The 15,588-nt window shown below is 42.4% G+C and overlaps 3 protein-coding genes across 3 annotated transcripts in view; 2 read left to right on the top strand and 1 right to left on the bottom strand.

The window, feature by feature from the left end:
• Positions 1–11,191, bottom strand: part of LOC147900296 (putative protein phosphatase 2C BIPP2C1) — a 62,669-nt gene extending 51,478 nt beyond the window's left edge. The window contains exons 1-4 of the mRNA XM_087377047.1: positions 10,688–11,191; positions 10,402–10,614; positions 10,211–10,293; positions 6,668–6,729 (exon numbers count right to left, since the gene is read on the bottom strand). Coding sequence (XP_087233173.1) covers positions 6,668–6,729; positions 10,211–10,293; positions 10,402–10,614; positions 10,688–10,940 — 611 coding nt within the window. The 5' untranslated portion in view covers positions 10,941–11,191. The remainder of the gene's footprint in view (positions 1–6,667; positions 6,730–10,210; positions 10,294–10,401; positions 10,615–10,687) is intronic.
• Positions 10,949–13,720, top strand: LOC147900295 (uncharacterized). Its single transcript, XM_087376615.1, has 5 exons — positions 10,949–10,959; positions 12,033–12,174; positions 12,342–12,473; positions 12,641–13,527; positions 13,652–13,720. The coding sequence occupies exons 1-4, from the start codon at positions 10,949–10,951 to the stop codon at positions 12,776–12,778; spliced, it is 423 nt and encodes a 140-aa protein (XP_087232741.1). The 3' UTR covers positions 12,779–13,527; positions 13,652–13,720.
• A 999-nt stretch (positions 13,721–14,719) lies between these two features.
• Positions 14,720–15,277, top strand: LOC147900294 (uncharacterized). Its single transcript, XM_087376614.1, has one exon. The coding sequence runs from the start codon at positions 14,720–14,722 to the stop codon at positions 15,275–15,277; it is 558 nt and encodes a 185-aa protein (XP_087232740.1).
• The last annotated feature ends 311 nt before the right edge of the window (positions 15,278–15,588 follow it).

Below are 15,588 nucleotides of genomic sequence, written 5' to 3'. Positions count from 1 at the left end.
GTAGCTAAGCTCAAGCCTGGGTGTAATTTAGGCTCTACTCTGAAGACAAAACCTGAAAAACACTATGGGTCAATAAGACCTTCTTAGGGAAGCTGGCAAACCTCACCACCCAGCCATAGATCCCGTATAAAGGATCACCTTCCCAGCCTAAGGTTAGCCAAGCACAGCACTGCATCCATATGTGTCCCATACCATGGGTGCCCAATAGTCAAAGTGTTAGACCAGACTTGGTATAGGCCTGCTCTAGGTCCTGGTACACCAAGGAGTGCATCCCAAGGGATCCCCACAAATGAGCCCTCAGCTCATATAGGTCCAAATGTGTAATGGATGTCCGAGAAGAAGACAAATTTAGCAAAAGGCAGAGAGAAGAAGGGGACGAAGGGATGAGAGATGAAGAGAAAAAAGATAGGAGAGGGAGAAAGAGAAAGAAAGAAAGAAAGAAAGAAATGATTCAGGTATGGCTGTGTCAGATGCATCAGCTCCTAATGCACATGATGGAGGAGATGTTACAGCCAACTTTGTGGAAGAGCACTATGCCTTTTTGTCTTGCATTTCAAATTTTTCAGTGGGTAGTTCAAATACTACAGCCACTTTTGATGATGACCCATATGCTTTCTTGACTTGCAGTTATGACCCTTCAAAGGATGCATGCTCTCTCAGTGTCAATGAGACACTGAATACTTGGTATTTTGATAGTGGTGCTTCTAAGCACATCACCTCTAAGAATAGTATTTTTGCATCTCTGCATCCTCCACCTACTAAAAAAAAGGTGACGTGCAAATAATTCTTCTTATTCAGTGTGTGGAGTGGGGGACATCATCCTCACATCCACTGATGGCACAGATTTCAGAATTACAAATGTTATTTATGTGCCACGTATAAAGTAGAATTTGCTTTCAGTGTCCTCTCTCAATAGAGGAGGATTTCAGGTTATATTCGATGATGCAAAGTGTGCAGTCAAAGACAAAGAGAATGACTCTGCTTTGATGTTGTCTGACACTTTGTATCGGGGTCTTTTTCAGCTTGACATATATGAGAAAAGATCTGATCTTGCACTTTCAGTAAGCACTCCCACTGCTACGATGCAAAATACGGAGTTATGGCATGCAAGGTATGGGCACAGTGACACTTCAGAAGCATGCTATGGTTGATGCTTTGATGTTGTCTGGCACTTTGTATCGGGGTCTTTTTCAGCTTGACATATATGAGAAAAGATCTGATCTTGCACTTTCAGTAAGCACTCCCACTGCTACGATGCAAAATACGGAGTTATGGCATGCAAGGTATGGGCACAGTGACACTTCAGAAGCATGCTATGGTTGATGCATTGCCTCCATTGGAGTCACCTCCTCCTCATGCATGTGAGGGTTGCATCCTTGGCAAGATGCATAGATTTCCTTTTAAGAAGGATGGTGCAATAAGAATGTCCGCGGTCCATGAGGACACCTACTTTTGCTAGTTATCTCTATTATCTTACATTCATAGATGACTTCGCCAATTATACTTGGGTCTATGGTCTAAAGGGAAAATAAGAAGTGTTTATGCATTTCAAACACTTTGTGGCTATGGTTGAGAATGAGACAGGACTCAAGGTGCAGGCATTTTTGAAGGAGAAAGGCATCACGCATCAACTTACAGTGAGCTTACAGTGAGGCTTACACCTCAGCAAAATGGCAAAGCTGAGCGCAAGAATCGCACACTTATGGAGATGGATAGATGCATGCTCACTAGTAAGAAGTTGCCTCACAGGTTTTGGCTGGAAGGCCTCATGTGTGCAAATTATATTTTGAATCAAGCTCCCACAAAGGCTTTGAAGACGATCACTTCCTACGAGGCATGGCATAGGAGAAAGCCTTCAATGAATCACTTCAGAGTTTTTGGCTGTGTTGCATATGCCCACGTGCCTGTGGAGTTTTGACATAAGTTGTCAGATAAGGCACTTAAATGCATTTTTGTTAGGTATAGTGCACAAAGCAAAGACTATTGTCTCTACAATCTTGCTTCTCGCAAGATTTTCATGAGTAGAGATATTATATTTTCAGAGAATTCAGCACATACACATGCTGAATTTACTATTCCAGCTTCTTCAGATGATGTTTTTGAGGGGATGCTTCCTATAGCATTCGGTTCCCTAGCTGAGGCTCATGCTGAAAATCAGAATTTACAGCAGCCTCCTCCTAATCCACATGCCCCGATTCAGCCACAGGCTGATTTTGAACCTCCACAAGGTGTGGATGAAGTTGTCAAGCAAGAGATTCAAGAGATACATGCAACCAAAACAATTCCGAATTGGTTGCTACAGACTCTCAAGGAGAGTAGGCTTGAGGCACCATTGCCTGGCAGGACTCGTAATGCAATAAGGCACGCAAGGGGGGCTCTTTCTATTGAGACAGCTTATGCAAGTACTCTTCTAGATGAAGAAGAACCTGACTCTTTTGAAGAAGCCAAGGATAATGTGCATTGGATGCATGCTATGCACAATGAATTGCAGTCCATTGAGAAAAATCAGACTTGGGATGTTGTGGATTTGCCACCAGGTAAGCATGCCGCACAGAAGAAGGGCATAGATTATGAGGAGACTTTTGCTCCTACATCCCTGATAACCACCATAAGGTCACTTATTGCCATGGCTGCAAATTTTGTTTGGAATGTCCATCAGTTGGACATAAAAACAGCTTTCCTTAATGGGGACTTGCAGGAAGAGGTTTATGTCAAACAACCTCTTGGATTTGAACTTTCTGGCAATGCACTTCAAGTTTGCAAGCTGAACAAAGCTTTATATGGGCTGAAACAAGCCCCACGTGCATGGTATGCCAAGATTGATGCATTCCTGGCAAGTAAGGGGTTACATAATAGTGCCACGGAAAGCACCTCTACATCAAGAAGGATGGGGGGCATATTTTGGTCATCATTCTTTATGTAGATGACATGCTGCTCACAGGGTCAAATGAGGAAATAATTGCAGATTTCAAAGCTGAGTTGAAAGCTGAATTTAACATGACAAATTTGGGCATGTTAAATTTTTATTTGGGGATCCAGTTTATACAAGACAAGCGTGGCATCGTTATGTCTCAATCCAAGTATGTGCAAAAGCTCTTGGATAGGTTCAACATGCATGATTCTAAGCCTATAGCCACTCCCATGGAGCCACGACTGAAGCTTACTATGTATGATGCAGGTGAATCAATGGATGCCACACTTTACAGCCACACTGTTGGATGCCTCACCTATTTGTGCAATTGTGCAATACTAGGCCCGATTTTCAATATGCAGTATCTTAGGTGAGCAGGTATATGCACAGCCCAAAGACTACACATTGGCAGGCTGTAAAACGCATCTTCAGTTATTTGCAAGGCACAAAGTCTTATGGCTTGATGTTTCCCAGGGAGGGTGACTTGCAGATGCATGCTTACAGTGATTCAGATTGGGCTGGAGACTATGATACCAAGCAGTCCACTAGTGGTAATCGTTTCTTTTTGGGCAAAGCTTGCATTTCTTGGCTAAGCAAGAAGCAATCTACAGTGGCTACTTTCTCATGTGAAGCTGAGTACAAGGCAGCTTTCACAGCGACAATTGAATGTGTTTGGCTGCGTCGTTTGTTCACTGATCTTCGTCTCTTATTGGAGGGTCCTTCTCCAATTCTCACTGATAGTCAGAGTGCTATAGCAGTGGCAAAGAATCATGTGTTTCATGCTCGCACGAAGCACATTGAGGTTCATTATCATTATGTCAAAGAGAAGTAGCATGCAGGGGAGATCAGTATGATCTATGTGTCAACACATGACAATGTTGCAGACATCTTCACCAAAGCACTTCCACGTGAGAAGTTTGAGGCATTTCGCAATGCCCTAAACTTATCTCCTTTTGGTGATTGATCACTACCTTGTACACCACATTGGCACTGCACGGGAGTGTTAGAATTATTATTATATTATAGGCAGAGGCCAATGTATTGTAATAAGTAGGTTAGGGGCACTTTTCCCTCATTGAGGTTTTTCCCCCTAACCACAGTCTAATCCCTAACTACGGTTAGTGGATAGGATAGGGTATTGTCACTTAAACAAAACCCCTCACTCTCTTTTTGTACTCACTTATTCTATTCAGTACACTTACGTTTACTCTCACTCTTGCTCATTGCTCACCTTGCTCTCACATTAAATATATATCAAAGCAAATTGTGATATTGTCTCTCCATGGACTGAGTTGACTTCAAACAAAGTACCTCACGTTTGATGAAAGAATCATCTAGAGAGCTTCGACGCAATAAAGAGAGCAATGGCCCAAGGACCTGTGTTAAAGATTGTTGATCCCCAAAAACCGTTTTTCCTAGAAACTCATGCAAGCGGCATTTCGGTAGGAGCAGTTTTGTGACAACAAGGGAGGCCAGATGCCTTTTAGAGCAAGAAGCTTTCACCTTCTTAGAAAAATTGGCCAACTCATGAACAAGAGTTGCATGCGGTGATCAATGCTTTCAATCGTTTGCATGGTGCAGAGTTTTATGTCAACGTGGACCATGATACTCTAAAGTATGTTTATAAGCAACCTGATTTGAGTGGCAGCCAAATGAGGTGGGCAGAACTCATGTAGGAATTCCATATGGAAATTCGGTACTAAAAAGGGAAGGATAATAACATCGTTGATGTGTTGTCATGCAACATGCATAATATGAGTTTAAGAGTATTAGAAAGTGTTCTAATGATTGAAGTCAAGGAAACTCAGAAAGGGGACAAATATTTCGAGAACCTTTGGCCTAAGGCTATTGTGATAAAACCTGGGGTTATACATGAACTAGCATCTAGGGAAGGCTATACGTATGCAAGTTATAGCATAGAGGATGGTATTCTAAAAAGAAATGGCAAGGTAGTTGTACCTAATCATAATGATCTCTGGCAGAAGATCATCCATCAGTGCCATGATAGTCCATGACACCATGTGCGGGACATCTAGGTGTTGGAAAAACCATATTCACTCCTTGCACTTAAGCTCATCATTAGTGCCAGCTCAGACTATAACCTTGGTTCTAGCACTTTGTTTCATTTCATCTCTCTTCAAAATGTATTGCAAAAATAAGGAATTGTGTGATCCTAACCTACCAGATTCATATCAAAGCCACCTTCCAATAAGAGCAAGAACAGAAACTCCTAGTAGAAAAAGGCTTGTGACGAATGAGCAAACCCTCAGCTTCACTATTTCTTAGCTTTCTAAGAAATTTCAATGCAAAACTCTATTGTAACCTGATGGCACACATTGTGAGATAGGACCTGGCAGCAAATTACAGAAAATTCAGAGACTTTTGTGGGAAAACAACCCAAAGTCAAGTTCTCAGCCCTTGGCACACATCTCAAGGCAAAGGCAATTGCATTTACAGTTTTCTAGAAGCTCTGTGACATTTGCGCAACAGCTGCAGCAATAAAAACATACTCTTTACAAATCTCAAGGAGCTTCTTTCACAAAGTTGAATGGATCTTGCTTAGGAATTTTATAGAGTGTGAAGGAGGAGATTCGTAAGCCAAGCTCAAGATCTCGCTCTCCCAATCCCAACACACTTGAGTAAAGAGGTCTTTAAATGTTCCACCCATCACATGCCACATCTCAACACATGGCACCCATCACATGCCACATCTCAACATCTTGGAGGGCCGGCTCAAAAATGACCACTGCCGTATAAGCACAGTCCAGCCCTAAGGCATCCCTACAGGCCACTTAAGCCACTGGGCCTCCTTTCCAATCCAGGTGGCCACTTCTATGGAGGGTTGGGTCTCTATTAAAGCCAGCCTCCACTCCATCATTTTCACCAACTTGGGCCTGTGTCTTGGATCCTAGCAGGGAATCAATCCTGAAGAACTGTAGAGCAGGAGCGTTTGGCCAGTTTTGAGGCCTTAGTTGAAGGTCTGTTATGCAGCTTGAAAACTTTCAGCTTTTTTTTGGGGGGGGGGCAGTAAAGAACACTCTCTTTGAAGGTGGGCTAGAACTTTTGTTGTGATGACGTTTCTAGTCTCTCCATGTTTCTTATTCTTCAAAGTTCGGCATACACTTCTACTTTATTTAAGCAAGTCTACCACATAAAAGCATGGAACAACATGCAAAGTTTGAATGTAAATTACTCAACATACCTCCATTTAGTTGACTAAAACTGTGTCAACAATCCTTTTGTAGTTTGAAATTTGTATACAAGTACACAACAATCTCACTCGTATCATTGATGCAATTCTAATGATACATATGAATCTTCAAAATTGGCTCAGACAGCATGGCCTCAGAACCAAACAAAATCCACAATAAGCAGACGCATACATAGTACCAAGGATGATAAATTTGAAGATATCAGAACTGCATCTTTGATGGACATGTATTACATGCCTATCTCTTAAGTCCTTGATCTCCATTTGTTTGCCTAAAATGCTTCATAGAGTTTAAATACTTGCAGTAGTCCATGGCACCATCTGGAAGTAAGCATCTTTTTAATGATGTGATTGAACAAATTTTCTCATGTCATGTGCATTGCTTTACAGCATTCCTTTGCAATTGATCGCTGGATATAATTCTCACAAAACAAAATTTCTGTCCACATTCAGCATGTATCATCAAAGCATACAATATAGGAAAACAGCTTTGTGTACAAATCCAGATCTAATGGAACCAAAAGCTCAACAATCAATGACCATACCTTTTTCTAAGCTGCATTGAGTCCTCTGCCGCTGTTTTAGAGGAAGTAATCTTTGTTTGCTCCTGAACAGCATCAAACAAAAGTCTTTGTCTTAATAAAATATTCTCTCTCTGTCTCTCTCTCTCTCTCTCTGAGGTTTGTATGAGTTCGCTTTCTATGTACTTTGTCCCATAGGCCCGCGAGGCCTCCCGTGGACGTCTCTCTCTCTCTCTCTCTCTCTCTCTGTGTTAGTACTTGGCAGGGGCTTTAGCTCACCCCCTTGCCCCAGCCCACAGAGGCTTGTATGAGATCTTTTTTGATGTTGTATCCATAGACCCGCGAGGTCTTCCGAGGACGTTAATATATCTATCTTTCTTTCTTTCTTTCTAGCTCTGAGCACTTGATATCTTCATGCCACTCTCATGCTATTTTGCTACTTTTTTTGCTATTTTGTACCAGTATAGCATTTTAGTACTCAGCAAGGGCCTTAGTGAGCCCTTTGCCCTGGCCCATAGTGGTCTGTATGAGTTACTTGATTATGTACTTTGTCCCATAGGCATAGGCCCGCGAGGCCTCCTGCGGACATTAATATATCTTTCTTTCTTTCTTCCTCCAGGGCTCCCCCTCCTCTCCCACAGACCTCCCCTCGCTGTCTGCTGCTGCTGACAGCAATCTCTCTCTCTCCCATCAGCTGAGCATTGAGACAGGGAGAGCTGCAGGTACACCTAGGGAGCAACGGATCTGCAGATTATGCACATTGGGTGAGGTAGAGACAGAGGAGCATTTCTTATGTGTCTGCCCTGTTTACTGTGAGATCCAAGGGCCTTTTCCAAGAGGGGCTTGGATTCGAGCCTCTCCAGATTGATTCACTTTCCAGGACAAGGTATGCATTGGTCTCTACTTGATGGAGATGAGACGTCATAGAGAGGCCCTCCTGCGCCAAATCATAGAGGGAGAGAGGGCGACCCAGCAAGGGGCTGTGATGGATCGAGGTCAGCGACACTCCACAAATTTCTACACATTCGAGTCTAGCCTTGGACATGTCGGGATAGAGGATGAGGAGATCGACGACATGAGGGCAGTATGGACCAGTGAGATGAGACGACGACAAGGGGAGACATAGCCAGAGACACTAGAGCCACCCATGATGCAGCAACAGACTAGGGCGTGCGTGATGGAGGTTCAGCCTCTGACTGTTCTACTGGAAGGAGATCTCCCAACCAAAGGTGTCACTATTGGCATGGCCCATAGGATACAGAGAACCCGAAGACCACACCCCCCACCGCCGCATGAGACGACCAGACAGACAGAGATATGAAACATTTTTGCAGCTCATAGGTTAGCCACCATGGCACCGGGATCAGACCACCTGTGATCACCCTGAAGGTTCAACCAACCACCCCCGCCCCCCCCCCCCCCCCTCACCATCACATATGACCCCAACAACCTGAAAGACGAAAGACAGAAAGAGTCATTGATGGAACTGTGGATTTTGTCATGAAGAGACTCTACTGCCAATTCTTGTTTAGTCAGACAGACCTGAATATTACCATCAATTTACAGCTGCCTATAGGTCTTTGGACCCTAGGCCCCATCGATGATCGTTAGAGCCCCACCTTTTTTGGTCCCGCTTAGGTCACTCTAGCCAAACATGACAATGATGAACCCTAGTTCAGTGCCTATAGGAGTTAGGATTTAAAAACGATCAACATCCATTAAAAATCTTGGGTGTGCATGTCCAAATGGGTCAAAGCTTGGTAGGATAATGGGTTCAACCATGTTTCAAAGGCTCACCAAATTTTGTCCCACTTGGCCAACATACCAATGATGCACCCCGGTTCAATGCTATGTGACAACAGTCATTGAAAAAATGGATGCGCATTCATGAAACGCCGTTCCTGGCGGCCTCAGCATGTTATCATTACCCTCTACCTTTGTTATCCTCTACAATAGTTATCACTACCCTTTCTAGAAAATCCCAAATTCCTTGGCAAATAAGCTCAAGACAAGGAGTTATACTCAACAGTACACGTTTTTCTCACATACCAATCTTCTCTTTTAAGATAGAAGATTTTCTTGGCTTATTTATTGGGCAAATCATCTTCATAATTATCGTCTCTTTTGGGTGTGCTCAATGGCAACATCAGTTTGGAACAAGGTGAAGAAGGCAATTCGTGGTGGAGAATTGATGTGAAAATGTTCTCTTCAAGGTAAGTGGAGTTTGACAAGAAAAGAATGCTCAAAGCCTTCTTATAAACAAGCATCATTCATTTCCTTTTGCAATGCATCCGGGCATCAACAAGACTTGCAGTTTACTCAGTGCAACTTGTTACTGGCCGCAACTGAAAACCAATAAGGTAAGTTCTTGTTTATCTTGCTGACAAATAAATGCACGCAGAAGACGACCCATACATCTTTCAAGGAACACAAATGCCTCCTAGCATTGCCTTTGATTTTTGAGGGGAAGCATTGTATTGCAATCACAAAGGAAAAGATACAAGATGTGAGAGACAATACAAAATTATAGCTAAATATAAAAAGCCTGTAAAAGCCCCATCAATCCAAGGCAAGGAAACAAGCTTTAGAAATCCACTAAAACTTGATTGCAAAGCCATTGCCTGGAAGGCAACGCTGATATCAATGGTACTTCATATGACCACTAGGACGCCGCCTCATGCTTCCCATTCCAATTCAAAGCTAGGAAAGTGCGACCTTGTCTCATTCTTCAAAAGGCCATGTTCACATTCTAGTAATCGTAGATCATGCAAAAGCGAGGGAAAAGGCTTATGTTAGTCATTCGCACAGTAAAAAATAATCGCCTCATCATAAATAGCAAGGTCAGCTACCATGCCCTTCCCACTTTGTGGGGATCATTGTACGAGCATGTGCCCTCACATGTACACAAAGAGCGTTTGCTAGAAGCCAATATGCACATATCAATATGCTCACAGGAGCATACATTTCTACAAGAGTCTTCATACAGAATTACAGTCAAGACTCAGGATGAGGAGGGCAGTCTCAATTAAGATAAAGGCTAGCACCGTTGTGAGGTGCGCCAAGATTAAAAGCAAACAAAGGAAAGGGCTATTACAATTCAAACAACGACTTGCTTATTCAGAAAGGAAAATCCTGCAAAGCTGCACTACAAAAACGTTTTCCTCAGCAAAGGCATTGACAAAACAACAAAAAGAGGTGTGCACACCCAAACCTTCAAAAGGGTTCTAAGCTGCAAGGCGGATAAGAACCGAGAACAAATGACAATGCTACAAAAGGGCATATAAATACATTGTGCACCTATTACAACGTTACTTTTGACTAATTAACAGAAAGAAAACAACAGCAAACCGATGGATGGACAAGCATACAAATACATTGAGCACTTGGAAAACCACAAACACACGAGCACTCAAATAACATGGAAGACTAGTACAGTCCGATGAAGGAAACGAAAGAAAAAGTCGCGCCCTCCTTTCTTGGCCCATCCAGTTTGTGGGTTTGTTACTTGTACAAATGGATCATATGCATCATGTGGCTGGCGAGCTCAGAAAGAAATTATATTCGCACCTGGCTGGGGGCTGAACCTGCGGCAATGGCCTCGCTTTCATGTAGTGATGTAACATTTTGCGCAGTTGAGGCAGTATCTTCCGCTGGAGAATCATTTACAAACGGTGTCACTAGGATAGAATGTCCTTTTACAGTCTCATATACAACTTTATTGTTGAACCTGATAAGGGATCTATTCTGAAAACACTTGCCTTGATTTTCTTCTCTAATTGCTTGTGCTTGGTGTTGAGACACCCCACTACTCTGCGATTCTAGCACGTCGTCCTGCGGAACGCTTTCTGCCAGTGTACTTTCCGAAATGTGTGCTGCTCCGTTATCACCAACATCTGCGACCTCTGCTGCTTCCTCTGAAACTCTCTGCCCCGGACTACCAAACCTGAACAAAATGCTGCCGTCGGGAAATTCTGTGCACGAATCCGATCAGCAACTGGAAACCACTTATAACAGAAATGCTGTAGCAAAGCAACATTAAGCTACCTTTGGAAGACAGAAGCACGTCGTCAGACGATGATGAAGAAGACGATAGGGAGTCTGAAGGAGAGCAGTTTAGAGAGGATCGATGCGGGGGGCGAGCTTTGTGAGCCACAGCGCCGCGTGGAAACTTCTTGGTCGACTGAATCCGCAGGGCAGGAAGGAAGTCATTCTGAAACGCGACCGTGCAGGAGCGCTGGAGCTGGCGGCAGGAAAGAAGTCCACGGGAGCTAAGACCAGCAACAACCATTTGCGCCATTCTCGGAGATGGAAAGCAGGCACAAAATCCTCAAAATCACCTCGTGGAAAAGCAATTGATAGCAAAGGAGGAGCGTCGGAAGGGCAGAGAGCCGTGGGAAGCCATGCGAGGAGCTCTGTTATTGTGAAGGGAAAGCAAAAGATTAAGTTTTTGGATGAGAAACAGAGATCTGGTGAAGGGAAGACGCCATAGCTGTGGAGGTGAAGCTCAAAATACCTTTGCAAAGGGTGGTGTTTATGATATATACTCTCTCCACACAACGCTGATGAATTGCATTCAAGGGGCCTTCCATTGCTTCCTTGGATAAATGAATTCTTTGAGATTAAGTTCCACACAGCCCTCAAATTTGAAGGTTGCAACACCCTTCAAAGGGGGGTTTACCCTTCTAGAGAAGAGTAAATTTTTTTAAGCCATTCAAAAGAATCGTGATTTTTGAAATTATCCTTCAACTCCGAAGGAGATAATTTTTTTTAACATTCAAATGAGATTATCATGTTTACGTTATCTTTTAGAATGGAAGGGCATTATAATTTTTATGTTTCAAAAGAAGGACACAGTTATTATAGGCCTTCAAAAGAAGCGCGGACATATTTTTTACCTTCAAAATTTTAAAGATTAAATATTATTAATAATATAAAATAAATAAAGAAATTAAAAATCATTGGCTCAAGCTGTCAAGTTGATGATTGCAGGAAGTTGTGGGTAGTTAATAGCTCCTTAAGCCGTGTTCAAACTTTTTGTGGGTAGTGGTTACTGGTACACTCTCTTTCTTGCTGTGAATTTTGAAGCGCCATCTTTTCCTTATGCTTCCCCTGTTGCTTGTACCCGGACCCTGACCACGGTTGCTTGAGAGGCAATGTGCATCGTTCTTTTTTCCACAAGAAGCAAACGGAAGCCATGGATTGATTGAAGCGCCATGGATTGACTGAACGTTCAATGGACTACTCAATGCTATGCCTTTAAACTAGGGGGAAACACATTCGACACCGCAGAGCAGGGAGGTCTTTGTTTGAGTCTTGTCCCTAGCTCAAAGGTTTGCACGAACTGAACTCTGCAATTGTATGTTTGGAAACCATGGCTTCTATGCCTCAGCTCTCTCTTGTGCCCTATTTGCTTCATCAATAGAGTCGCCTTACGCCCCGAGGGCTGCAAATCTTCCCAAAAATCTGAGCAAGGCACAATCGGTTTCAACATTCAGCTTCAAGGCTCGAGTCGATGCTTCAAAGCTCACACGGTTTGTTTTCTTTCTCCTAGCAAACACTCACGTCTCAGTAGCTATGCTCTTGAGTTCCTTTTCTCGGCAGTGGGTAATAGGTATGACTAGAAAGGAAGTAATTGGCATTAGATCTGCATTGCCGACGGCTGTGATAAATTTTTGTAATCTCTGTGTGCATTCGGCAGGACTTGGGAATCACTGATCATCGTTATTTTCCTCAAAATATAGCAGCGCCAAACTTCCAAGTAGATAAAACGGTGCTTGTGAGGGGAGCAGGTGGTTTCTCTAGTTCGCAATATTCCTACGATGGATGCAAGGTATGCCCACTGGTCTTTTGAACTATAGCAAATGCTTTGAGACTTCAATCATTTAATGTTATTCGTTCTGCATCAGAGGTCTGGTGTAGTTCGTGCGTTTTTCCCGAATCCCATTTTTCTAAGTTCTAAGTTCTAAGTCCACACACTGCTCTTTTTGCGCTCCACAGTGCATGACTCTGCATCCCCTCAACGATTGCCCCCGGATTCTGGAACAATCGATCACCAATGATGTTGTGCAGTGTGGGAGAAGGCAGCATGTCGGCCATACGAAAGGGCGAACGATAGGGATGGAGGGCACATTGTAAAAGCAAAGGATATATTATAGTAGAGCCATGAGTGCATACTACATGCGGGACCTTTGAATAGAAAAGCAAAGAACGACAATCTGCAAACAATAAAAAATCCATGCAATGGCCGATTACAACCGCATATCCACGAACGAATGCCATATCGGGGTATGCCATATCCAAGAACGAATGAAGCATGTGGACTCAGCCTCAGAGATTGGACAGAGATGAGTGTCACGCACCTTCGAGTTGAGTCCAAAACCATTACTAGATGATGTGTAAACCATGGCTAGCTGCAGATGATGGATCGTTGATCTGCAAGTCACATAAGCTAGAGATTGAGCATGACCCCATTGGAATTTGCAGTTCACAGTGGCACAAGTATTGATCAGTCCGCCAAGCCTTGCCTATGGTATAATCAAGTAGTCCATCGCTCACTTTTGCCTTTCATCTCGAATAGAAAATTTCCAAAGAAAAGGGGGCTGTATTCATTGCAAAACAGCAGCCCAAAAGGAGGTCAACAACCAGGTTACTAGCCTTGAGGGCCGGCTCCAACTCAAACATAGATATTTCATTGCAAAACAACCATCTCAAGCTCACGCAAGGGAGAATCTTTAGGGAGATGAAGGGTTCATTCGACTAGTTTAATTCATACTCTATGATCTATTAAGCTCACACTAGAGGATCTTTTGAAGGGCTCATTCAATTTGTTCAGAGCATCAGACTCTTTGAATTCTGCTCAATTGACTCTGTGGCCTGCTGTTAAGGTAAGGTGCAGATGGGATTTTATGTATGTTTAGTGGAATGTTTGTTTTAGCAAAGTTAATGTAATTATTGCTTTGATCCCTTCCAATTAATTTGCTCTGATCAGAATTCATTGCTATGGTGTAGGCAAGCACTATTGATGATTTCCTCATCTTTCTTTTTATTCACTTGAATTGGGACGCCCGTACAAAAAGGCAAGTGGCTAAAATTTCCTACAAATTAATGTTTGGATAGCAGCGTCATGTCTCTCCATTTGCTTTGTAATATGCTATTTGCACCTAGAATAATGTGATCCGCATGAGTAACCATAATGTAATGGCAATTCACGCACCCACAGAAAGTGTGAGCCTTTTGTTGAATGTTACAGATTTGAGGGACATTTTGTGTGATTTTGAAGCTATCCAATTAGTGACACTAGACTCCAAGAATAGCATTATTTAGCTGCAGTTTTGCTCTTTCTTACTGTTTTTACCAGGTGAGGCCTCTTTTCCATTACACATTAATTTACTATTGTTAGCTTCTTTGTTATAAGGTTATGATAATATCTATTTTGAGTATCGTGTATGATGCAATAGTGATTGGGGATGCATGATTCATTAGGTAGATGGGAAGGCCCAAAAAAGATAAACTCCAACATCTATTGGAGCAAATGGGCATAGTTACACAAAGTGTACAAGTGCATGAGGAAGGCTTCGAAGATGGGGAAAGTACAGTAGTAGATGGGGGTAGAAAGAAAGTTTATTTGCGCACCTTTGTTCCTACATGGAAGTTGTTGTATCCATGGTCATACTCAATGTTTGACGAGGAGGGGAGGGAGAGAGTTAAATGCTCTATTTGTACAAAAATGAGCATGAATAATCCATATGCAAAGCTTGGTAGTACAACAGTCCAAAAGCAAGCATTAGCTATCCATGATGCTTCCGAGTCGTACAAGCAGGCAAAGCAGCACAAAGCTTTCATTGAGAAGGACAAGATAATAAGCATTGTTTAGCATATTGAGTTACGAGTCAATAGTGAGAAATCAAGGATTATTAGTATAATCCAAATCATGTATCATGCAACTCAAAAAGACATGTCCTTAGAAGCTTTTGCTAATGAGTGTACGTTCCACATGTACATGAGGACTCCGAATATGCCCTTGCCTTGTGAGTATTCTACTTACGTAAATCCAGCCAGTTTCTTTCAACCATTTATATGGTTTATTCGGAAAAGCTCAAAGAAGAATTTCTGAAAAGCCCAGTGTACTCAATATTGGTAGATGAAAGTACAGACCGTAGATATGAAAAACATCTTATTTTGTACATCTCTTTCTTGACAAAAGGAGGAAATGAACCTGCTGTAACCAAATTTGTCAAGTTAGTGGGCGTAAAAGATGGAAAAGCTCATACCATGTATGAAGGATTACAAAATGTGTTGAAAGAGTTGGAATTGCCTTTGAATAAAATGATAGCTATGGGGTCAGATGGGGCAACATCAATGGTTGGAGCAAATAGTGGCTTGATTGCAATGCTGCGAAGGGAAGTGCCACACCTTGTGGGTGCTCATTACATAGCCCATAGAGAGGCCCTGGTTGTCAAAGATACATGTGAGTGTTTTGGTGAGTGTAAACTCGTGGATCAGTTTGCAAATAAGATACGAGAATGGGTGGGTGACTCATCCTTGCGAAGGGGAGAATTAAAGAAACTGATGGAGGAATTTTTCCCTAGACATTTTGAATTATTGAGGATTCATGGAGTGAGATGGTTATCTTGAGGTGATGTTATGAAAAGGTAATTTCTTTAAAATCTACTTTTTATGTGAGCTCATGTATATTTCTAGGTTGATTAAGTTATGACAGTTTTACTTCATGCAAGCTAGCTTGTAATCAGTATTTTGGTTTTTTTGAATTAGGTTGGTTAAGGTAATGCTAGTTCTGCTTGAATGTTGGAAGCAAAAATACCCAGCAATGTACAAGAGAGCAACGAACTTTCAGCTTCTATTTATTGTCCACTTCTTAGCTAATGTGTTAAAAGAAGTCGATCTATTGAAGATAAAATCTCAAGCAAACAATGTTGATATATCCA

This window comes from Dipteris shenzhenensis, chromosome 7 (assembly GCF_047967505.1).
Source record: "Dipteris shenzhenensis isolate YYH24624 ecotype China chromosome 7, Dip_SZ_1.0, whole genome shotgun sequence".
NCBI lineage: Eukaryota > Viridiplantae > Streptophyta > Polypodiopsida > Gleicheniales > Dipteridaceae > Dipteris > Dipteris shenzhenensis.
This window is presented reverse-complemented; position numbering and strand designations above follow the sequence as displayed.

Coding starts and splice junctions, on each gene's coding strand:
- LOC147900294 (XM_087376614.1), top strand. CDS start 14,720: ATGGTTTATTCGGAAAAGCTCAAAGAAGAATTTCTGAAAAGCCCAGTG.
- LOC147900295 (XM_087376615.1), top strand. Junction 12,175..12,341: donor GATGCTTCAAAGCTCACACG/GTTTGTTTTCTT, acceptor TGCATTCGGCAG/GACTTGGGAATCACTGATCA. Junction 12,474..12,640: donor ATTCCTACGATGGATGCAAG/GTATGCCCACTG, acceptor TGCGCTCCACAG/TGCATGACTCTGCATCCCCT.